Source organism: Plectropomus leopardus, chromosome 2 (assembly GCF_008729295.1).
Source record: "Plectropomus leopardus isolate mb chromosome 2, YSFRI_Pleo_2.0, whole genome shotgun sequence".
NCBI classification, from domain to species: domain Eukaryota; kingdom Metazoa; phylum Chordata; class Actinopteri; order Perciformes; family Serranidae; genus Plectropomus; species Plectropomus leopardus.
This window is the reverse complement of record NC_056464.1, coordinates 35,899,288-35,922,941: the sequence shown is the minus strand read 5'-3', so window position 1 is coordinate 35,922,941 and position 23,654 is coordinate 35,899,288. Positions and strand designations below refer to the sequence as shown.

The window sequence follows — 23,654 nt, the reverse complement described above, 5'->3', positions numbered from 1 at the left end:
TTTTCACAATACTCTTTTTTTAAAACCAGACTGAATAAATAAAATCACCATCAGTGAAAGAAAACCAGACAGAGCTAAAAACATTCCTGTTTTACGCAGCCTACTCCACCCACTAATGATGACAAACTTATTTTAAACTTGATTTTAAATCATTTTTTCATTTGCAACTCTTGTCTGAACTTTTGCTTTTATAATGACAATTTTATCTTAATTTGTTTTTAATCATTTAGTGTTTAATCTTACCTTTTATAACTTATCTCTCAACTCTTCTCAGAATCAGAATCGCATTTTTATTTGACTTTGTGTTTCGGTGCAAAACAATTAACATAAAGGAGGAATAAAAATAGTAAATTTAACTAGAATACAACATAAGGTAAAAAATATAGAAGCAATACAAAAATATGAAAGTGAAAAGTGAAAAATAGAATATAAAGAACACAAAATGTATGTACAAAAGGTACAGTGGAGGAATTGTACAGTCTTCTGCTGTAAATCTGTATCCTGTACTGTGTTGTGTATCGTATCGCTCTGTAAAGCTCTCTGAATTGCTCCGTTGTATGAAATGTTCTTTACAAATAAAGCTGAACTGCATATGTCAGAGTCATCATGGCTCTTGTCAGATGATGTTTTGAACAGAGTAATCACCAGCTCCTCCTGCAGCTAACGTACCTTCAGAGGCGTCCTCTGTGAGGACGGTGAACGTGGCCGTCTTGTTGGCGACGCCGTAGATCAGACCGGGACCGTAGGCTGTGACGCTGGGACTACTGGCGTGGTTCACATAGAACTGAAGGGGAGACTCTGCAGCACAAACAGTCATCATCAGTACAACTAAAAGTAGTTCCTTTGTCCGTATATTTCAGTGTACTTTTGGTCTGGGTCTTTTCTTTTATAGTTTGGGCTCTACAATTACAATGAAGGGAAACGTTAATGCAAACAGTGATAATTTGTGATTGTAGGAACAATGCATGCCACTGTCTGTGCTTTCTTTGTGGTGCAGGAAAAAGTTAAATCCTGCACGCACTCATCATCTCTGCATTGATGTCATTAAAAAAATGTTGACGAGAACGTTCCCTTCTCGTTAGCCCAGAATTTCCACAATAAAGCCACAAAGAAAACCGTTGATGATGCCGCCTTTGCATTTTTATACAGAACAGAAAGATTCAAGTGTGTTAATGTCTGATGAGAGGTGGAGTGGGCACAGTATTGATATGCAAATGCATGTTTAAGGGCGTTTCTATATCCGTTTATGGTAAACAGTGGGGGTGGAAATTAGGGTTGTGCACATGCCAAGCTCTACAATGATTAAGATTTAAAAAACAGAATCAGAATCAAGTGCATCTTTATAAATCTGACAGAAAGACTGTGTATGCATATTACTGCTTTTGAGCATAAATACATTTTTAGTCGTGAATTCAGAGTTTGTGCATCTGGCTCCAGATGTCTCACTTTTCTAACTTACCCTAGTCATGAGGTGTGTGTGTGTGTGTGTGTGTGTGTGTGTGCTGACCTGGAATGTGTGAGCCGTTGTATTTGATGTGCATCTCGTGCAGGCCGGCCTCCGTGGGCGAGTACTGCACCGTGACCGTCCCATCCAGGTTGTCTGTGATCAGCGGCTGAGCTGTTTTACCTGAAGGCATGTGCACCTCACCTGAGAGAGAGACAGGCAGAGATGTTCGGAAATATTAGTTGGATAATTCCAGTTGACTTCTCTGTTATTACTCTGATACTTCTTATTAATTAAAACAAATATTTAGTGTCATGCTCGTATCATCACCCCGCTTTCACAAAGTTGGGGTGCTGCGTAAAATGTAAATAAAATTTTATTATTATTCAATAAGCCCTTTGAACCCTGAATCAGCATCACTGTGCTGCATTCTGATGCCTTTCACAGGCTTTTAAATCTTTGAAACCTGAACAAATCTATTTGATTTCTCTCAAAAACATGGAGAAAAAGGCATTAAGGAACATGGCAAGAAATCACAAAAATTTTGCTTTTAAGGGTAAAGTGTCGAAAAAACCATAATCACATATGTATTTTCTAATTCAAAATTATGTTGCAGAGAAAAAAAGTTTGCTTTTTTTCACTTTTTTTTCTTATTTTCAGGCAATTTTTGGGGCCATTTCTTAATTTGCTCTTTGCCTTCTTTACATGTTTTTGGATAAAATAAAGTCAATTTGCTTAGGTTTTATTAGATGTTCATTAAATGTTATTGTTTATTCATTTGGTTACGTAATTTTTTCCCTAGTTGATGCAAAATTTTTGAAATTTGACTTTTTTTCAAGTGCTTATTATCAAAAGCTAACATGCTAAGCTGGTAGGTGAAGAAAATGACACCTGCTTGACATCAGTCTCACCTGTGATTTCTCCCTTCCTGAAGGAGAAAGGTATCACCATGTCGAACGGTCTGAAGCCGCTTCCATTAACGCTGCTGCTGATTGGCTCGTAGTTTTCTGATGTCACCTGAAGACACACACACACACACACACACACACACACACACACACACACACACACACACACACACACACACACACACACACACACACACAGACGTTGATTCAGCACTGAAAACAACCTCCTGTCTATTTCCAGTGCATTAGAAACATGCTGCTGCATCCAAGCCCCGCCCACACAGGGGCATCCTGGGAAGTGTAGTGCAATGGAGCGGGACAAAGAGGGAAGAAAGTGATGATTATGATGATGATGATGATGATGATGATGATGATGATGATGATGATGTGACTCTGTGATGCAGCCACAGCGATGAAGAGTGCACTGAGGAAGAGGAGCTAGAGAGCAACCACCACAACAAACACCCGTAACCATAGCAATGCCCTCTGCAACACATCTTCTGCAACACGCATTTTTATTGGTCTTGTTATGTTGTTAGATGTTTGCTGCGATCCCATTGGCTGAGACAAAAGGGGACGTGATGACATGGAGGAGGTAAAGCAGGACTGAGAGTGAGAGCGAGAGGTTAAGCCTAAACCAGCAGCCACCTGCAGGAGAGGAGCAGTGTGTGTGTGTGTGTGTGTGTGTGTGTGTGTGTGTGTGTGTGTTGGGGTACCCAGGGCTGAAAGCCAGCTCCGGGGGCGGCCTGTTGCTGTTGAGACGTCATCTGTTGCATCATGGGTATCTCATCAGTAGCCTAAAGATACGACAGTAAGGGTTAACATCTGACCTCTCTCTCTCACACTCACACACACACACACACACACACACACACACACACACACACACACACACACACACACACACACACTCACACACACACACACACGTTCCACTCCCTCTGTTTGTTCAGGCTTCTCTGTTTTAGGGACCAGCCCAGGACAGTTAATGTGGGCAGAAGGGGGTGTAAATTAACAGTAAGTCATTCTCTCATTTATATGATGCTACGTTTTCTCCATCCGAACTGTAATAAAGTCAAATACAGTGAGATCGCCGTCCGTCTCCATGTCTTCTGTTCGAAGCTGCAACAGATGATAATCTCAACTCACGTGAACCCATTTGAGTGTTAAACCCCCCAAAAAAAACAACACATCCGTCTCTTACCATGACTTTGAAGGGGCTGCGGGGGATGTTTTCCCCTCCGAAGCGCGGACGTAGATGACGTAGTTTCCGGGAGCTGGCGCGGTGTAGAAGATGTCAAAGGTGCCGTCCTCGTTCTCCAGCACCTCAGCCTCCACCTCGCTGCCGTCGGGCTGAACCACCACACAGCTCACCTTCCCCTTCCCAGCACCCTTAGCGTTCACCACCAGGCCGAGCTCCTCGCCGATGGCCACCGTGGGACCCACGCCTGGACCTGTGAGGAGGCGGGGCAGGACATTTTATCAGATTCTCTTCCCAAAATAAATGCTTTTCTATTCTTTTATTCTATTTTATTTTATTTTTTAACATTTCATTATATTTATTATATATTATTATATTTTATTACATTTTATTTTATTTCATTGATTGATTTACTTTTTAAAAGATTATATTGGGTTTTTTTTATCCTTTATTTTGACATAACAGTCTTAGCATGAAGGGCAGAGGCTGGAATCAAACCCGCAGCTGCTGTGACAAGAACAAAGGCTTTGTACATGGGCCCCTGCTCTACCAGGCGAACTACTAGGAGCCCTTATTTATTGATTGATTTATTATTAATTTATTCAGTTAATAATTATTTTTTAATTATTTATTTATTCAGTTAATAATTTATTTTTTTAAATTATTTATTTATTCAGTTAATAATTTATTTTTTTTTATTTATATAGTTAACAGTCAATAAATAAATTAATTATTTCATCTCTTTATTTATTGAGTAAATCTTATTAACTATTATTAGTAATTATCTTCTTTGAGTTAAACTTATTTATTCTCTTCTTTCTTTTGTTGTCTGTATGACATCATCATCGGTTGTAACGTACCGGTGACGGTGCACTTGCTGGCGTCTCCGGTTGCCGTGGCGCGGACCTTATAAGGTGAGGCGGGGATGTCGTCACCGCCATACTTTATGACGATGGTGTACCGGCCTGTACGGTCAGGAATATAAGACACCCGGTATGTACCGTCACCGTTGTCATGGATATTGGGCTGCTTCGGTTTACCGTCCTGGTCCTGAGGACGAATGAGGACATTTAATTTACGTGTGATGTCTTCTCTTTTCATATGCGTGTGTAATTATGTGTGTGTGTGTGTGTGTGTTTCTGACCGTGATGAGCACGCTCAGTTGGCCCTGGCCGGCGTCCTTGGCGTCGATGTTGAACTCTACAGGGAAGCTGGCGGGGACGCCATTGGTCAACCCGGGGCCGCTGGCTCGCACTTTACTGGCATCGTGAGTTGGCAGAACCCGAAACTTGAAGGGGCTGAAGAGACGACAGACACAGTTCAGATACTGATTGTCATGGGCGACAGTAAGATGCTGGCGAGCTCCTGATATATTGATATCGTGACATGAGACTAGATGTCTTAAATTTTGCATATTTTAATATCATTAATGTTATCTTTAAATTATTTTCTGAAGCTGCTGACTTAACGTAGCTCTAATAGGTAGTCTATGTGTTTTTATATATTTTTTTATATATTTTATTCATTTTTTTATGGGTCCTAGAAAAGTCATGGAAAAGTTGTGAGATTTTGCCCATGAAAATGTGTGGAAACCTTTTATATCGTAGTTTAGTAAATCATTATCACACCCTCCATTTTCTTCTAAGTTTCCAAAGATTCTGCAGATAATTTTGTCTTTTTTATTTATCATCGGACTCCTGACCGTAAGCACTGCAGTGCTGCTCAGTACCTGCGGGGGACGTCCTCATCTGCGTACTTGACAGCCACAGAGTGCGGTCCCTCCAAAGACGGAGTGTAGGACACCAGGTGAGTCCCGTCCCCATTGTCCTTCACCTCCACAGGCACAGTGATGCCTTTAGGAGCTGTGACGGCCACAGCCAGCGGCGCCACGCCGGCTTTCCTGCAGTCCACAGTGAAGGATTGTGGGACATTGGCTCTGACTCCTGAGCCCACACCGGGACCAGACACCTTGACCTTACTGGAGTCCACCACGTCCTTCACCGGGACCTTGAATGGACTTCCTGGAGAGAACAGGAAGAGGAAATGTTGGTTTGAGTCACAAAAACAAAGAACGTTTTTTTTATTGTTAAAGAGGCAAAAAAGATTATTTTAAGGGAACAATGTATCATATTGTTCCCATAAGAAACCAAAAATGACTCTAGATTCTGAAGGCTCTTCCTGACCCAGTTTAACTATCACATAAAGCTCAAAAAATAATTAGAACAATTTTGATAATACATTTTTCAAGCAAAAATGTCAAACATTTCCTCGTCCTTTTTCTCATTTTATCATGAAATTTTGTCTTTTTTTCACTCATCTTTAGATTTTGGAGTTTTGGAGCGAGAAAAAAAACTATAAAAAGACACTATTTTAGGCTTTTGAAAGCTGGTGGCGCTTTTTTTCCCCCCTGAAATTGGCTGATAAATTAACCAAATAACTGATAAAAATAACTGACTGTTTAATTCATAATGAAAAAGAATTGTGTGGTGCAGCCTCACTGCCTGCTGGTTTCTGCATCCTGAATCTTTGTGTAGCTGCAGCTGCTTCACACACGCTTGAACCACGAACCAACAGCTGTCTACGAAAGATGTCGAGCGGAGAAACACGCTGAGCTCTTCCTGAACAAACTCTGTTAAACTGAGCTGCAGCTTTTTTTAACTTCAACCACATCTTTAAAACATTAGACTGAAACACTCAGCATGTTTTTTATCAGCCAATAACATCAGCGGCATCTTTTTTATATTAACCAAAAAACACTGAGCTCATCTTTGAACATCAGTTGCTCAATCATCTGTGCCACAGAGCTTCTTAGTCTTTAAAAAACATCACACGATCCCTCATTACCACAGACACACACACTGCAGTTTATTTTGACCCCCACATGAACTAACTGACAAAGACACTCCTGTCATCATAAATCCACGATAGAGCGACACCGTTTTAATAATCTGGTCTCACCGGGGATGTGCTCTCCTCCGTAGGTGATGTTGACGTCGTAGAGGCCGGGGGTTAAGGGCACGTACTCCACGCTGCAGCTGCCGTCTTTGTTGTCTTTGCAAGACATCTTGGACTCTGATGGACCCTCCACAGTGATGCCGAGACCGCCGATACCTGCCCCCCTGGCAAAGGACCAATACGCCCAAAATCAGCAATAGTTTGACATGAAGTCCGGGACATTGTTGTTACAACAAAATGCTACAAAACTGCTCTCTGCCTCTGTCAGCACCTGGTGATGATGTTGAAGTTGTTGGGTTTGTCCGTCAGAGCTTGTTGGAGCCCGGGGCCGGTCGCCACCACCCTGCTGGGGTCGCATCCCTCCGACACAGACACCTTGAACGGGCTCTTAGGAACCGGTGTGTCGTCATACAGAACGTGGACGTTGTGGGCGCCTGAAACAAACACAGAGGCGGACAGCAGCTGATGATCACAGCACCGTGTGTTTGTTGTAGATTACAGTCAAACAGTTCATTCTGCAGCTTGCACATAGATAAGGCACTTTGCACAATGCACTTTATGCCACGCTGTTTACATCGCCACGGTTACTGCGCTTTTGTCCTCTGTATGATTTATCTATTTTTTCCTTTTTATTTCTTTCTTGATATTTCTATTGTCTGTCACCTGCCGAGGGACCATGGAGGTAAATTAGCAGTCCTGCTCACTCCAGTATAAAATGTCGCTGTTCATTAATATTCTGTGTCCCTTTTAAATAAACATTAAAAAAAGATTTGTTTTTTCAGTTCTGGACACACAGGAGCAGCAGTTACTACCGTCAGGGTTCCTACAGATCACATTAAAGGCGAGACTTTTTAAGACTTTCTGATGCCACTCGAAATTAAATTCAAGACCATATTTATAATCAAGAAACAAAACAAAGCAAAAAAACAAACAATAAAATGGTGTGTTTTGTTATTGTAAAATAAAATCTGATTTTGTCTCTTTAGCTACCCTGATCTGCCTGATATTAATGTGAGAGATAACTTAAATTATTTTAAAAAATATATAAATCAGAGACATATAAATATATATGTTATCAGTTATTTTGAGATTTTAAAATGCAATATCATAAAAAAAGATTAATAGAATTCCACTTTCTGTGTCCCAAACATTTTTATGACATTTAAAAGATTGATTTAAGACATTTTAATACTAATTAAGACTTTATTTTTAGATTAATGAATTTTTTGGCTTTTAAAACGTTAAGGAAACGCGGGGATCCTGGTTACCGTTCTCAAAAGGAGTGTACTCGACATTGTAGGTCCCGTCGCCCGTGTCGGTGATCTCGCAGTCCGTCAGCGCTCCAGACGGGTTCCTGACCTCCGCCTTTATGTGATCTCCTCCTCGCTTGGTCAGAGGACGGGCGTCCACCGTGAACGACGTGGTGGCTTCTCTAAAAACAGCTGGAGGAGAGAGGAGGGAGAACGCATTTTTAAAGGGACGCTCCACTTCATAAAGTTCAAATTGTTGTGTTTTTTTTTTGTTTTTTTTTTTAACAGCGTCTTAATTGATTTTCATTTGTATAAACCTCTGGAGTCTTGACCTCTCCTAGCACATATTTTGTTCTTTTATTTAATTAGATTTTATGCATTTTTTAAAATTGTGTGCAAATAAACTCAACTAAATGGAATCAAATAAATACATTTAAAAAAAGAGTTTGTAGTTTCCAGTGATGACTGGTCCTGTTCAGCCCGTGAAAATATATTTATAACAGAAACGCTGCAAACTGGGGACGATAAGTTTGAAAGACGTGGGCGTACAGCGGCCAGGGAGGCTCGAATCAGAGACTCACACTTTAGACGTATTGCTGCAGCGAATGCAGGAAGTGAGCGTCTACTCGTGGATGGGAGGCTCATCCTCGTGACAGCACGAGATGTAAACATTAATGGCGTCCTCCTCGGCTGAGCTGGAACATTAGCTCAGTGCTGCTGTGAGCTAGCGGTAGATGCACGCTTGCTTCTGCGCAGTGATACGATTGGCTGGTGTAATTTGGTAGAATGAAAACAGTTCCTACATGAAACAGCCACAACGAAGTGTGAGGATTATTTTTAATGACCGTGTCATGATTTCTTTGAGCACCACGAGCTGAGTGCCATTTCGGTCCATTATACTGGAGAGAAGGCAGACGTCTCTACAGCTGATATCTAACTCACAACAAAACCCTCTAGACTGATAAATAGTTCTACAGATAAGAGGAAATTATGTTCTTTTGATTTGGGGTGAAGTGTCGTTTTACTGTTATTTTGCTCATTTCACAGCACGACATGAGCCACAAACAGATAAACCATACTGCACCTTTTCCTTCCACTCCGGGTCCAAACACTTTGACCTTGGAAGTATCGACGGCAGGATCAACCGTGACCTTGGCGGGGAAACCGGGGACGGCTTTGCCTCCGTACTTCAGCAGCAGAGTGTACATGCCTGAGGTCAGCGGGACGTAGGTCACCGTGTAAGTCCCGTCTTTGTTGTCCACGATCTCCGTCTTAGCTTTAACACCTAGAACAACACGGACAGTTTTTATATTTTCATCACAGAACTGGAGACGGTCTGAATATCCAAAATATGAGCAGTTCTTTATGTTTTAAACAGAAGGCACTCAGACAAAGCAGAACAATTTAAATCCAAAAATAGACATTATATTCACAACAAACATATATTTCTTGACACGTGTATAATCCTTGAGTTTATGGGTTTCTATTTTTGTTTAATTATCATTTAATTTTAATTTCATGTAATTCTTCTTTTGTATACATGTCTATATGTATATTTTTTTATGTATTTGTATTTTCTTTTTAAATTTGTTTTACAAAAGGTAATATAAGATTTTTATTTGTAATGTTATGTGCAATTATCACTTCTTTACTTTAATATGTATGTATTGTATGTGATGTTTCAATATTATGTTTAAAATTTTCCTCTATATTTACAGCACAAATGGATTTTTTATACATCCAGATATTGTATTGGAAATGTAAACTGAGCCTCTATTAATAAACTAACACTAATAATTACCAAAAAAAAAAAAAATTGTAGAATTTGGTGCATTTTTCCATCAAACAGTTAAATGGTTCATGCTGGTGGATTATCTATCAGCAGCAAGTTTAAAGTTTAAGTGTCTGAAGTAAATATATTTAAAAACTACATTTGGACGACTTGAAAGCGTTGAACACTAACGTTCGGATAAAAATCATATACCGCCACCATCGTGCTCGTTCACAGCTACTGTGCGTAAACTGGTTACTGCTGAATCAAAACAGCGCTGGTGTTACCAGAGCGAGGGGCGGTGCCAGAGGGACTGGTCGCGGGGGATTCGAGGGCGTCCTCCAGGCTGAGTAGTCCTGGTCCGGCCTTGGAACAGTCCACATTTACCACGCTGGTCTCTCCGACCTGCAGACACAACGATCTGGATCAGACTTTAAGCTGAGAGTCAGAGGATCAAATCAGAGCTGCAGCAGACTCAGAAGTTTTGTTGTTGCAGTGGGAAAAAAAACGTTGAATGTATCCAAAACAGATTTAAACTGCTGAATGTTTTATCTTGCTTTTTAAAAGCGTAATCTTTCACCTTGGCTCTCTTCAGGCCCGACCCAGATGCCACCACCTTAGAGGGGTCAAAGGGGTGCTGGATGTCGGCTTTGAACGGCGAGCCCGGAATGTGGACCTCCTCGAACAGGATGTTGACCAGGTAGTCTCCGGGCTCGGTGGGCAGGTAGGACACGGAGCAGGTCCCGTCGCCGTTGTCCGAACACTCGATCTTGGCCTCGGTCGGCCCCTCCACCGTCAGCCCGAGACCTCCGGTGCCGGCACCCTTTGTGTCGATGGTGAACTCTGCCGGGTTTCCAACTAGACCTCCTTTCAGACCAGGACCGAACGCCTTCACCTGGAGAGAAAGAGCACGGTGCCATGAAGACGCTTTTATTTCTAATTAAAAAAAAAGTTAAAATTTCTATTTTACTTTTTTTTGGCACTTTTAATTAGAAAATTATTGTAATTTTTCTTTAAAATTAATTTAACTTGATTATTTACTTAAATGTTATACATTCATTAATTTTGGGGGTCTTTTTTCATGCTTTTCTTCAGAAATAATTAACATAAAATCAAAGAGAACAAGATTTTAATTATGTAAATGTCTATGCATAAAAATAAATGAGAAAAGAAAATATTCCTGTTTGCTTTTCTAATGCTACATATTGTCACTCAAAAAGATTTTTAAAAAAGAAAGCCCCAAAGAGTAAGAACTTTGAGAAAAAGAAATATATTTATATAAATATATCAAACATCAGATTTTTAAGGTGGTCCTTAAGGAGGAATGGAAACATGGCTGCAGATGTTACCTTGCTGGGGTCTGGAGGCAGCTGGGCATCCACAGGGAAGGGACTCCCGGGGACAGGGTGTCCATCATAGGACACGTTGACGGCGTGGACGCCCTCCTCTGTGGGGGTGTAACGGACCATACTGACGTCTGCTTTACCGGGCTGAGGCTCCAATTTACACTTCACTGCCTTCTGGCTGGGACTCAGCTAATAACAAACACACACACACACACACACACACACAAGAACACAATGATTCAGCTAACATCAAAGTGTCTTTTAAAGAAAAATGTGGCGATTTTCTATTATTTTGGGCTGTTTTTTTAATGTAATCCTGCAAAAAGACCAAAACCAGCAACTGATTCCACCAAAAGCTGTTGTCAGTTTATGACATCTCAACACTCACCACTGCCACCTCCAGGCGACCTTGACCTCCTGCACCCTTCGTGTTCACCATGAACTGCTGCTCCTGATTGACCTCCGCTCCTGAAAGACATTAATCGATTTTGTAAATGACCAAAAGAATTTCGTTTTCTCTGGTAGATCAACTCTGAAAACTAATTCACAGAGAGAAACTTTAACCTTTTCATGTTTGCCAACAAGTCTCTTAAAATGGCAACTTGCAGGTTAGAGACCCCACTCAATCAATATGCAGGAAAATGATGCAGAAACTAGATTAAAATATATATATGGTATATATATTTATATACACTACAGCTACATCTGTCGTTTTTTTTTGTAAGGAAAGTTTTATTTTCTGCATCAAAAATATGTACTGAATGTGAAATAGCAGAGAGTTAAAGTTTATGATCCTTGTAATATGCACACGCAGACTTCCTCCAACAATACTTGCTAAATATGTATTTAAAAAAAGTATATCACACAAATATAAACTAAATGAGACATATAATACAAAATAAAACATAAAATACTTGAAGTTAAAATAAGGATAAAAAAAGCATAGGATAAATATAAAAATACAGTAAATATAAATTAGACAGTAAATGCAAATTAATAAACCGTATGCAAATAATGACAGAAAACTGGCAGTAAGCAGAGATTTCTTACTTCCTTCCAGGTCGTCCACGACAACTTTGCTCAGATCCAGCGGAGCAGCGACGCCGACCGTGAAGGGGCTTTTTGCGATGGGATCTCCTCCAAACTTCACCGTGATCGTCTGCTCCCCCTGCAGAGACACGCAACATTGTTACTAGGGATCGATTAATATTGGTTTTTCAGGGCCGATACAGATTATTAGTAGTTAATGAGACCAGTAACTGATATTTGGAACCCATATACATTTACACAAAAAAAATCTTTGTCAATATTTAGAAATTGGAATATAACAAACTCTTTGTTTAAATGTATTCAGTAAATGTTAAATCAAAACTGAAACTTTAAACAACACAAGTGAAAATTTATCTAAAAAATAAATATAGCTTCCTGAAGTTTTACAAAGTAAAAGTTACTCCCATTCTGACACTTTATTTGTGCTTTTTAATTAATTAATTTTATTGACCATAATTAAAATAAAATGCCGATAGAGATAATCAGGAAAATGCCAAATATCGGCCCCAATAATTGGCCATGATAATCTGTCGACTCCTAATTGTTGCTTTATTTATAATTGTGTATATGTAGACTTAAATAATACTCTAATCGTTGTTTAAATCATGTATTTTACAGTGTTATTTGCTCAGCACTTCTTTATCAGTTACAGACACGCATGCACTCAATAGTACAGTAAAGAAAACCAGTTTCCATATTTATAACAACGAGGATATCATTATAACTGATCATTTTTTTGCTTGTTTATTTCATTTTGTCCTATTTTGTCTATATTCCCATCTCCATCTACCACCATGTATGCATTATCTGTCACTAACTTGTTTTGTTTTTTTTGTACTGCACTTAGCACTCATTAATAATAAAAAAAAAAAAAAAAAAAAAAAAAAGCAATTACTATGTTGGGCTGATAAAAGCACAGAAAAATCAGTTGCACAGGTTGTACTGTTAGACTCTTACACAACCTCATGTGCTGCTATTTATTTGGCGTACCTGTTGCATAGGTGTGTATTTGACAGTCTGGGAGTAGTCATAGTTGTCGATGATGTCAAAGTCTTGGACAGGGGAGGAGAAGGTGACGTCCAGCGGTGCTTTACCGGCTCCTTTGGTCAACACTGTGAAGTGAGTCGGTTTACCGCTCTCTATACCTGCACAGGGGGGGAGGGAGGGAGGGAGGGAGGAGGAGGAGAGAGAGACAGAGAGAAAGAGAAAATGACCAAAAAGAAAATGAAGAAAATTTAACAAATATATAAGCATAGATTTTTTTTCATGTAGCACACTTTTAAATATAAAAGCAAAATCATTATAAATATATATTTTCAGACATTATCCCTTTTTGTATACATTTCTAATAATTCTCCCCCCTTTTAAAAACACATTTTAACATTTTATTATGCTATTTTTCTTGCAATTTTGTGGGACATTTCTAAGTCATTTTTGGGTCATTGGTCATTGCCTTTTTTCCCATGTTTTGTTTTTATTTTTTATTGTTAAGGTTTTTAAGGTTTTATGGGGTTAACACACTTCAAATAGTATGTGTGTTGTGTGTGTGTCTGTGTGTCTCACCCGTGCGAGCCAGTCCAGGACCCTCCGCTTTGACCTTCGATGCATTGTGGGAAGGATCAACCTTGACGCTAAAAGGGCTCTGTGGAACTTCCTGTATGGAAAAATTAAACCATCAACATGTGCATAGTTCTGTCCAGGGACTGTGTGTGTGTGTGTGTGTGTGTGTGTCTGTGTGTGTGTGTGTGTGTGTGTGTGTACCTTCACAGTGAACAGCCCACCCACTGAGAGTCCCCCACACACACACACACACACACACACACACACACACACACACACACACACACACACACACACACACACACACCATTTTTTCAAAATTTTTTTTACTATTTGGTTTCATGTTTTCAGGCTTTGTCACTGACTGCCACAAGGTGGTGTTAGAGTGCTGCTGTTTACTGCTGTTCATTGGTCTCATTAACTCATGTCAGAAACATTTTGCCCCCCGAGATGTCGTGCTGTCGTTGGCTCTCTAAAGTAAACAATGTACAAAAACCATGCAGCACAATCAAAGAGCTTCCTGCAGCAGAACAGAGCCGTCAATCACAGCACAGGAATTCAAAGTATGATTGGAACTGTGTCACACAACAGAAACAGGTCAGATGCTTTACACCATCATCACACACGTCAACTGTTGTGCACATGCCAGCAAAAGCCCGTACAACACACACAGTGAGGAACGTCTTTACAGCATCACACAGACGCCGAAAAACAGCCAGTGCTCGAAGAATATTTGGTTATTTTTAAGTAGAATCAGCTGTAGCTTCAGATAAAAGAGACTCCACTGCAAGAAAGGTCCCGCTTTCAAAGCACAGAAGTATGTGCAGCAAAGTGAACCTAAAGTATCAAAAGTAAAAGTACATATTAAGCAGCAGAATGACTTGTCAGTGAGATCTCATATTACAGGATTTTATTTTGTAGCTGGATGAAGTTTATATACTATTTGGATGTTTATTCTTCATCAAAGCATCATATTTCATAAACCAATCATATATTTTGTGGTTGAAACAGGCAACTCCCGCAAGTGTATTTTTGGTACCTGGATATCAGTGTTTTAGACGAGATGGAACAGATGGAACGGGAGTTTGTAGTTTTCAAAGCAGGTAACACGTTAGAATACGTTGGATAAAAATAATCCTGTCCGAACAAATGTTATTTAACATATTAGGTGTGTATAGACAACACTTTCCACGATGGGCTTGCTAAAGTCTTGAAAGAGTGCAATCCCAACCAAGAATTAATTTTTATGGCTGATTTTAATGTGAATTGGGAGGATAAATATAAGAGGAGAAAATTCGAAATGATCACAGGAAAAATTTCACCTACATCAATTAATTAAAGGCCCAACAAGGATCGCAAAACGCTCCAGCAGTGTGTCGGGGTGTCAATACATTTTAAGAAAATGTGAAGGAGGCGTTTGAAAGCTAATTGGAGCTTGTTAAGTAAATATTTTATGTATTTTTGTACTTGATTTGTGCAGGTAGATGACAAAGCATGACCTTTTGTGTGTGAGTTCTACTCAGGAACATCAGTGTGATGAATTTCCTGTCAGGATGTTTCTGCCTTGAGATCATAGTCAGCACATACCAGGGGGAACAAAGTGTGTGTGTGTCTGTGTGTGTGTGTGTGTGTGTGTGTCTGAGAGAGAGAATCACTCAGACAATATAATTGTGAATGTTTGTCTGCACGTTTAAGTGTGGAAACTGTCGTCACACCAAATAAAACGGTCTGTGGGTTTCCCGTCTTCATTATCACTGTGTGTGTGCGCGCGTGTGTGTGTGTGTGTGCGTGCGTGTGTGTGTGTGTGTGTGTGTGTGTGTGTGTGTCTCACCATCTCCAGCTCCTGAACAATCCACAGTGAAGTGCGTGGGCTCATTGGCCTTCAGTCCCGTTCTCTCCACTCCAGGGCCAAACACCTTCACCATCTTGGGGTGGCTGCCTTTACCAATGTTCACCTACAAGAAAAGGACAGTACTTATTTTCATTATTTTATTTTAGTTTTTTTTACATTAGATCATGCAATGTTAAAAGAGAATAGCAGTAAATATATATTTGTTTTTTTTAGTAATAAAAATGATTAAACTAAATATGGAGTGCCACAGGGCTCTATCACGGATCCTCTACTTTTCTGTCTTTATATATTACTTACTACGTATTTCAATACATTTTGAAATGTGTCTTTGTATCTAATATGGCTTAATCTCACTAAACTTTATAAGAAAGAGGTAGCTGAAACAGTGAAGCTGTTGACTGACAGCAGAACAATCATTGCACCCTAATCTTAATATCAACTGCCTTTTTATAATTTAATTAAAACTTCAGGGGGGCTATATTTGGACTGGAGCCCTAAAAGGTGACATGAATTATACAAAACATAATTTACAGAATTATAAATGGTGATAATGCATCAGAGCCTTAAAAGTGGCATCAGGCTTGTGGTTCTAAATTTAAAAATAATTTGCAGATCAGAACTTTAGAAATGTATTTAAAAAGGGTTCAGGGTCTTGTCTTCTGGGTCAAAACTGATGATGGTTTTCAAATGAAGATATTAAATTGTTCTTTAGTTTCTACTACAATGAAGAGATTATGCTCAGAAACTGCATGTTAGTTACCTTTCTAGCTGCTGATCCAAAGTTTGCAACAAAGAAATTATATTCAGACTTGGTTTTAAGAGGTAAAAAGCATTCTGTGTTTGATTATGTAGAGGCAGATCTATCTACAATGTATTCTGTGTTAAGGTTTGGCCTTTAAAATAGAAGTTTTTAAAAAGTGATCAGTCAAAATAAACCATAAAGTGTGTTTGGTCAAATTCAACTGCCTTTTTTTCTGTTTTTGAGATCCTGATGAGTTTTTTTAGTCATTTATATTTCTGTCAAACAAAGCTATAAGACTAATTCGCCATACATAGAAAGTTAGTTTATCCACTTCTTGATTAGATATTAAGGATTATACATGTCTAAGAAATCATGGTTGGTCCTGTGTAGTAAAATCTAATATTACGCTGCAACCAGAAAAACGTTTCAAATAAATGTAAAAAAAAAAATAATAATAAAATGTAAATAAAAATGAGGTCATGCAAGTCAGCAATTTAAAGCAAATGAAACAAACAACACGGTAAAACATTTAGATGAAATGTCAGAATTTATTTTTAAAACCAACCTACGTCCACTAAGAGTGCATTAAGTGGATAGAAATGACCTTAATCAGCTGATGATTAAGGAGAGTGTCAGTTAACATGTTAGTTACAGATTCAATATTGTTAGTCAAAAATGAAATCATTAAAATTGCATGTATTGTATAAATGCATGCACAAAACTATATTGATTGAATAACCCTTTTGAAATCAAATTTAGAAATAAATTTTTTTTCCTCTAAAATCTTATTCGATTATTTAACATGTTAAACAGATTTAATGTCAACAATCACCTAATACATAAAAAAACTGAAACTCTAACTTAGCAGCGATTTAAATTTGTTTATCAGCCGTCTTCCAGGTTTGTTTGGAAAGTCAAAAAACAAAGACTGAGACCCCCAAAGTTTTATATGTCAAACTACTTCAATCAAATATCACTTAAACCTCAAAGCCAACGGTACAGAGTACTCAAACATTAATGGACATGCTTATTGAAGGTGTAGATTTGTGAAATGACTGCTTGCAGGGTTATTGGCAAGTAGCATGCTGGCACTAGAAAGCTACAATAGCCCAACAAGCTGTCATTATCAGCCATTGTTCTGTTAGTGACCAAACTATATCACATTAATTTGTTGTGGAGACATATTTGTGCCTTTTCTAGGTGCAGTTTCATACTTAAGCAGCACACGTTCACAACAAGACTTCATGTGTTAATATGACCAAAGTTTAACTCAATACAAAACCTCTCAGACGATTTATTTCACATTCGTGTCACTGCAATTTCTTGATTTAGGTCTGACACTTTACCTGCTTGTTTGTGTGTAAGGAGCAATAATGTTTAGGATTTTTTCATTTCAGTTGTTTCTAACCAAAAGTTGGAGTTAACTTCAACTTTTTTTCTGTTTAACCTCATTAACCTCAAGGCGAATATTCTACTTTAAATACAATTAAACAACACAAAAGCTGCAGTTATGCAAAACTTTGCATTATAACTGTAATTATTAGTAACAGTTAGGGTCATGTCAAGTTGGATCACGTTTCCAACACGAACCCCTTTTTTTTCCACACTGGCTTCTTTACTCACTTCTAATGAGAAGGTGTGATGGCTGCATGTTCCCAGCAGTGCTGAGAGCTGGGTGTGACTGTTTGCTCTTTATCCATCTACTGTATCAACAGTAAAGCTGTAGAAAGGAGCCGTCGGTGCCCGCAGGCTGCTGCAGCTCACAACAAGCCTGCTGATTCATCACAGTGACATCAGCTCTAAACTGTGGAATAATACCTCTTAGACGAGTACAAACTTCTCTGGACCATTTGAAATGATTTGTGGACCAGTGCAAATACTGCCATCAGCGCCAGAAAAAACATGCAGGATGTTCTTTTTTATTAAGAAAAACACTCATCTTTGATTTTCTGACGATTGCACAATCACATACTCTCTGAAGGCTCTTCAAAGCTGCATCGACTTGTCTTGTCTGAAGAGTTCTTCTATCGTATAACTTTTGGACTTTGTACTTTTTGATGTCTCAACAAAAAAAGGAACATATTTGCCAACTCCTGAGGCCTGTTGGCATCATCATAAAATCCTGAGCAGCACACAAACACATATCCAGACATATCTAAGGCCCATTGGATGTTTCCCATAAGACTTAGTTGCCCTGTGGGTGAAACTATAAAAACCTCGAACAGGGAGAAGGGAAAACAGCTGATAAACAAAGTCTAAAAAACCACAAGACCAACAAATCTCTCAAACTGTGATTTAGAAAAATGAAAGAGGTGGTTACAGTGCAAAAAAGACAGGTTAGTGCATACCTCAAGTGTAAAATGAAAACCTTTTCACTCTGTTTTCCATCATTGAGCTGTCAGCTCAGCGAGTATGCTAATGTCATGTCTCATTGGTCAATAAAACTTCATTCCGATAGATGATTGTTACACATGTGAAGTGAAAGGTTTTCATTCACCAGGAACAAGTTTTACTTCAAAAAAAATATAAATGACATGCTTTAAAGACGAGAGCAGAGCTTCACTCATCTGAACCTCTTGCATAAACATAAATTACCGCACATACATGTTTGCGCTCTTAGTGTTTCACAAGACCCTGTCAACAATCTTCACCTGGAGGGCAGGTTTATGATATCAGATCAACCACGGGGAGTGGCAGCAGCAACAAGGACTTCTGATTTCAATTTTAACATCACACTGAATCTGTTTTTTAGTAAAACAGCAATTATCTGTTTTTGTTTTGTTTGTTTTAGATGCTTGAAATAATCGATCGATCTATCAAAAATTGACGCAAAATATAAATCACTATATTGGAGTTTAACACACTGGATCTCAAGAAAATGTACTCAAATAGAGAAGACACTATTTGCTTGCGTTTTCTGTATTTCTGTGTCATGCTTGTTGTCAAATTGATGAATGATTTGAAAACAAATTTTATATTTATCTGCACTGGAGTTTTTTCTTAATGCAACGTTTGTGTGTTGTCAAAGGGATGCAGAGTTTGTCTTCACCTGCTTGTGTTTTCTTAATTGGAGGATTAAAAAGCATTAAAAAAACTACTACTACTACTACTACTTTCTCCAATTTTAATAATGGTTCCCACTGTTGCCGATTATCTTAAATTACATAAGCTTTTAACTTGTTTGTATCTTGGTTCAAAAAGGTTCAGATAAGTGAAGTTCAACTGCAGCTCAAACCCCCAAAAAACAACAGCTAAAGCACTTTTTATGTGTGTTTTTCTCACACAAAAAAGCAAAGTGAGTTACAGTGCATGGACAGTGTTTACAGTGCAGAAAAGACTAGTTAGTGCATACGCCGGTTAAATCATCTTCAGTAAAGTTTACATAAAAAACTTTATGATTTGTTGTTGTTCGAAGTGACATTGTGAAAGACAAACCAAAGGTTGTTGCAGTGCAGAGACAGAGATTACAGTGTGGTGAATAAAACACAAAATGTGAAAAGTAATCAAAATACAACAGAGTTTGTTAAAGACATTAAACATTTTTATGGTGTTAACGTTGTGTTGGCGTCAGTTTCATATCAGAAAATGGTTTTAAAGAAAGTCAGATTTGTAGTGCAAAGCTTTTGCATAAAAACACAAGATGTTAGTCAATTTGGAGCAACCGACCTGTGTTCAGTCAAACTCATGGCCACATGACACACTCTGCAGCGGTCATACTGGACGCAACAAAATCAGTCATTAAAATCTTCGTTACGCAACATTCTTGATATAATTGTTCCTGTATTTGTTACAGTTTTTTTGTCTTACGACAATTATGATTTTAAGGAGTTTTCTCACCAGAACAGATTTTGCATACCATTTGTTTTTATTTCTGAGTCCATGTATTCTTTTTCTAAAAATATCAGTTTATGTCTGAATTATTTCTGTGCAGCTAAACTAGAAGCTGTACCTCTCTTCAGTGTATGTCGTGATGATGATCAGCGGCTTTTTAGTTTTACTGCTTGCACATTTATACTTGGACTCTGCCGTCTTAAAACTTTCTGGAAGAATCGGCTCTGATTGAACGACTTTGACTCTATCTGCCTTAACTAAAGCCTCTGATTGGACAACCTTGGAAGCCTTAACCGTGTCCTCTGGTTTGGGCAGGACATCACTTCCTGTTTTAACACCGTGCTGTGATTGGCTGCTTACCCTGAAGGGGCTGTTGGGGATGCTGACTCCTCCCCAGGACACGGACACGGTGTGTTTGAGAGGGGAGTTGGGCATGTAGGAGCAGGAGTAAAGGCCGTCACCCTTAGCCCTCGCCGTCACCTCCACAGGAAGTCCCTCTGCGTCCTAACAGACAGACAGACAGACCGTTAGGCGGCTGTATAACACCCTCCAACATAATAAACCACAAATGTACTACAAATCTGCAGCTTTTGATGTAATAATCCCTCAAACATGACACATTTTCCACAAACGTAACAGCAGTTGCCTATTACAAATGTAACACGTAATTTCCTGTTACATTTGTAGGGATTTGTTGTGTTTGTGGGAGGGTGAAAATCTTTCAAAATTGTGATAACTTCAGACAAATGTAATATGAAAATGAAAACTGATGTTTGTGCTCATTGTTGTTTATTTACTCATACACCTGCCAACTGGCTCGAGTCAGTTCATTAGAAAATGTCACTGATTTGAACAAAGCGTGTCAAAACATGTCAAAGCAGCACTCTGAGTAAGTTATAGATAACTAACAGAGACACTGCGCACAACATCGGCTTTAAATGAACAAGTCCACCTTCTACGTCTTTTGCACTTTCTCTGTCATTCTCTCTCTGTCTCCACGTTTCTGGTTTATTACGTTTGTGGGCTGCTATTACGTTGGCCGATGTTACAGGCTGATCAAAGCCTAAACGCATGAAATGTTTAAAAAAGTCCAAAGATGTAGCTGCATGCAAAATTTGGCTTTGAGGTTTGCAGAATGACATCAGTTTTCACCGTTTTTCAGCAGATTAATCAATGATGAAAACAATTTTACTTGCAGTATATTTGGTAGAAATGGACTGCGCTTGTATAGCACTTTCTAATCCTGCGACCACTCAAAGCGCTTTTACACTACATATCACATTCACCCATTCTCCACACATTCACACACTGGTGGCCGAGCTTCTATACATGGTGCCACCTGCTACTCCGTAACCATTCACATGCACCCACACAAACTCGAAATGCTGAGTGGAGCAGCCAGGGGTCAAACCTTCCACTTAGAGGACGACTCGCTCTACCTCTCAGCCACAGCCGCCTAGTATAATTGTTGGTGTTACTACAAAAAATCTCTAACAATCTCACCCAACAATCCCACAAACTGTGGACACACACGATGCTGAAAAAAAAGTACAGATGTGCACAATAACACATTCATAATTAGGCCTATGTTCATTTCAAAAAGTGTGTTTGTGTGTGTGTGTGTCTGCTTTGATTTAGTATGAGAATATTTCTGCAGCTCACCTGAGCTGTGATCTTCAGAGGTCCTTTCCCAGCATCCTTGGCATTGACAGTAAACTCGGCCGGTTGGTTGATCAGGCAGCCAGTCTTCTCAAGACCCGGTCCGAAAGCCTTAACCTACAAACCACAGAAACCATTTATAATTATTAGAGATGTCCCAAACCTATTGGGACTATTTATCACAGTGCACAACAGTTACAGAGAAGCAGAAATTGAAATTCTTAGTTCTCAGGCTTCCTCCAACAACGGTCATTAATAATGTTTGAAAATAAAATCACTTGTGTAAAAAATGAAAATCTAAAGCCCAATTCGATTCAGGAGTACCAGGTGGCCCTCATGTGACTTTCTAAGGTGTGCACATGACTGAGGAAAAGAAACTAAACAAAAAAACCCTTAACAACCTCAAATCACCAGCAAATCAGAGATGCAGATTTTCACGGGACTGATATCATCTCAGGTGATTTGCAGTGGCACCGTAACACAGGATTGGGGTTGAGATTACAGACAACCTTCTCTGCAGCGATTTTGGATTGTGGGTGTAGTTTGGTACAAATAAAATAGTTCCTGCATTAAACTGCTCACACAAGGCTTGAGGATTATCCTGAGTAACTGGGTCATGATTTCTGGAAAAAGACATTGCTGTTGATTTCTCAGATGTACTGTTTTGGTGCTTTGAGCACCACAAGCTGAGTGCCGTCTAGTTCCATTATAATTGAAAGAAGGCAGACATCTCTACAGCCGATATCTCCAACACTCTCACAACAAAACCATCTAGACTATTAATGGCAATACAGGTAAGAGGAAAAATATGTATTTTTAATTTTGGGATGAACTGTACCTTTAACATATTCCATAATAATTTGCCTGAACCCAAGTTTGTCAAGCAAATCAAAGCACTGTTGCCCACCCCCTGATTTTGTGTGTTTCTGACCTTATCGGGGTTACTGGCGTTGTTGTCGGGGACGATGTAGGCCATGAAGGGGCTGTGCTCGATGTCCTCCTCATCACAGGTCACGTGGACGGCGTACTCTCCGGGCTCGGTCGGATAGTAACGGACATCACACGAGCCGTCATTCTGGTCCTCGCACTCGATCTTAGCCTGAGAAGGTCCCTCGATGGCAAAACCTGAAGACAGCGCAGGTCAGATTTGACTGGATGTGAAGTGCATTTAATCTGATCTGAATTCTTTCCATTCCCTAAAAAAATACTCATTTAACACTAGCTATAATTAAGAATAAACTGTAAGCAAAGGTAGAGACAGTTTTTTGTGGCAGGCTAATTAAAATTCACATTTATGAGTGTCAATTACGCTGATGACTTTCTAATCTATCGGTGAAACGTAAACGAGGATGTTTCTATTAGAGTCTGGTGAAAGAAATTAAAACTCACCCAGCACTCCGACATCAGAGCCGACGGACTCCACGACAAAGGCCGCTGGTTTACCCACAACGCCTCCCTCCAGGCCCGGACCCCAAGCCCTGATCTGCTGAGGCCCCGCCTCCTGACCCACCGTCACCTCGAAGGGACTGAAAACAGAGAGAGGAACTTTCAGAAAGAGTAAAATCACACAGCCCACTGCCCTGTGGCGATGGTGCAACATATGTATGAAAAACTATATGTGACTTTCTGTGCGAGTGTGTGTGTGTGCGTGAGTGTGTGCGTGTGTAAGGGGGGTATGACGGCACACTGCATGAGATCATCTGTAAGGCTGTCAACACACACAGACACAAATCAACAACCTCAGTGCCTCACAGAGTTGTTATCCAACCTTCAGCAGTTATTGGCTGTTACTCTGTGTGTGTGTGTGTGTGTGTGTGTGTGTGTGTGTGTGTGTGTGTGTGTGTGTGTGTGAGATGGAAACTAGCTTCACGCCAAATAAAACTGTCTGTTGGGATTTACTGTCTTCATTACACACACACACACACTCATAGAGAACCTTGATTTTTTCACTTTAACCTTCAGTTTGGTCTTTGTTTGCTTTTTCAAAGTTCCCCCAAAATACTCCTCTCTCCGACTACTGCTGCTGCTGCTGCTGCTGCTGCTGCTGCTGCTGCTGCTGCTGCTGCTGCTGCTGCTGCCGTTTAA

At 39.5% G+C, this 23,654-nt stretch overlaps 1 protein-coding gene across 1 annotated transcript in view; it reads right to left on the bottom strand.

Annotated features, from left to right (window-relative positions):
- Positions 1-23,654, bottom strand: part of LOC121948759 (filamin-B) — an 82,205-nt gene that overhangs the window by 15,281 nt on the left and 43,270 nt on the right. Inside the window, 26 exon segments of the mRNA XM_042494212.1 lie at positions 670-798; positions 1,508-1,648; positions 2,356-2,461; positions 3,069-3,149; positions 3,557-3,601; positions 3,604-3,806; positions 4,414-4,603; positions 4,698-4,851; positions 5,283-5,574; positions 6,512-6,672; positions 6,780-6,942; positions 7,777-7,950; positions 8,843-9,043; positions 9,817-9,934; positions 10,110-10,424; positions 10,879-11,064; positions 11,264-11,343; positions 11,926-12,043; positions 12,916-13,070; positions 13,489-13,579; positions 13,992-14,005; positions 15,317-15,440; positions 20,271-20,414; positions 21,573-21,686; positions 22,501-22,694; positions 22,959-23,095. Coding sequence (XP_042350146.1) covers positions 670-798; positions 1,508-1,648; positions 2,356-2,461; positions 3,069-3,149; positions 3,557-3,601; positions 3,604-3,806; positions 4,414-4,603; positions 4,698-4,851; positions 5,283-5,574; positions 6,512-6,672; positions 6,780-6,942; positions 7,777-7,950; positions 8,843-9,043; positions 9,817-9,934; positions 10,110-10,424; positions 10,879-11,064; positions 11,264-11,343; positions 11,926-12,043; positions 12,916-13,070; positions 13,489-13,579; positions 13,992-14,005; positions 15,317-15,440; positions 20,271-20,414; positions 21,573-21,686; positions 22,501-22,694; positions 22,959-23,095 — 3,830 coding nt within the window.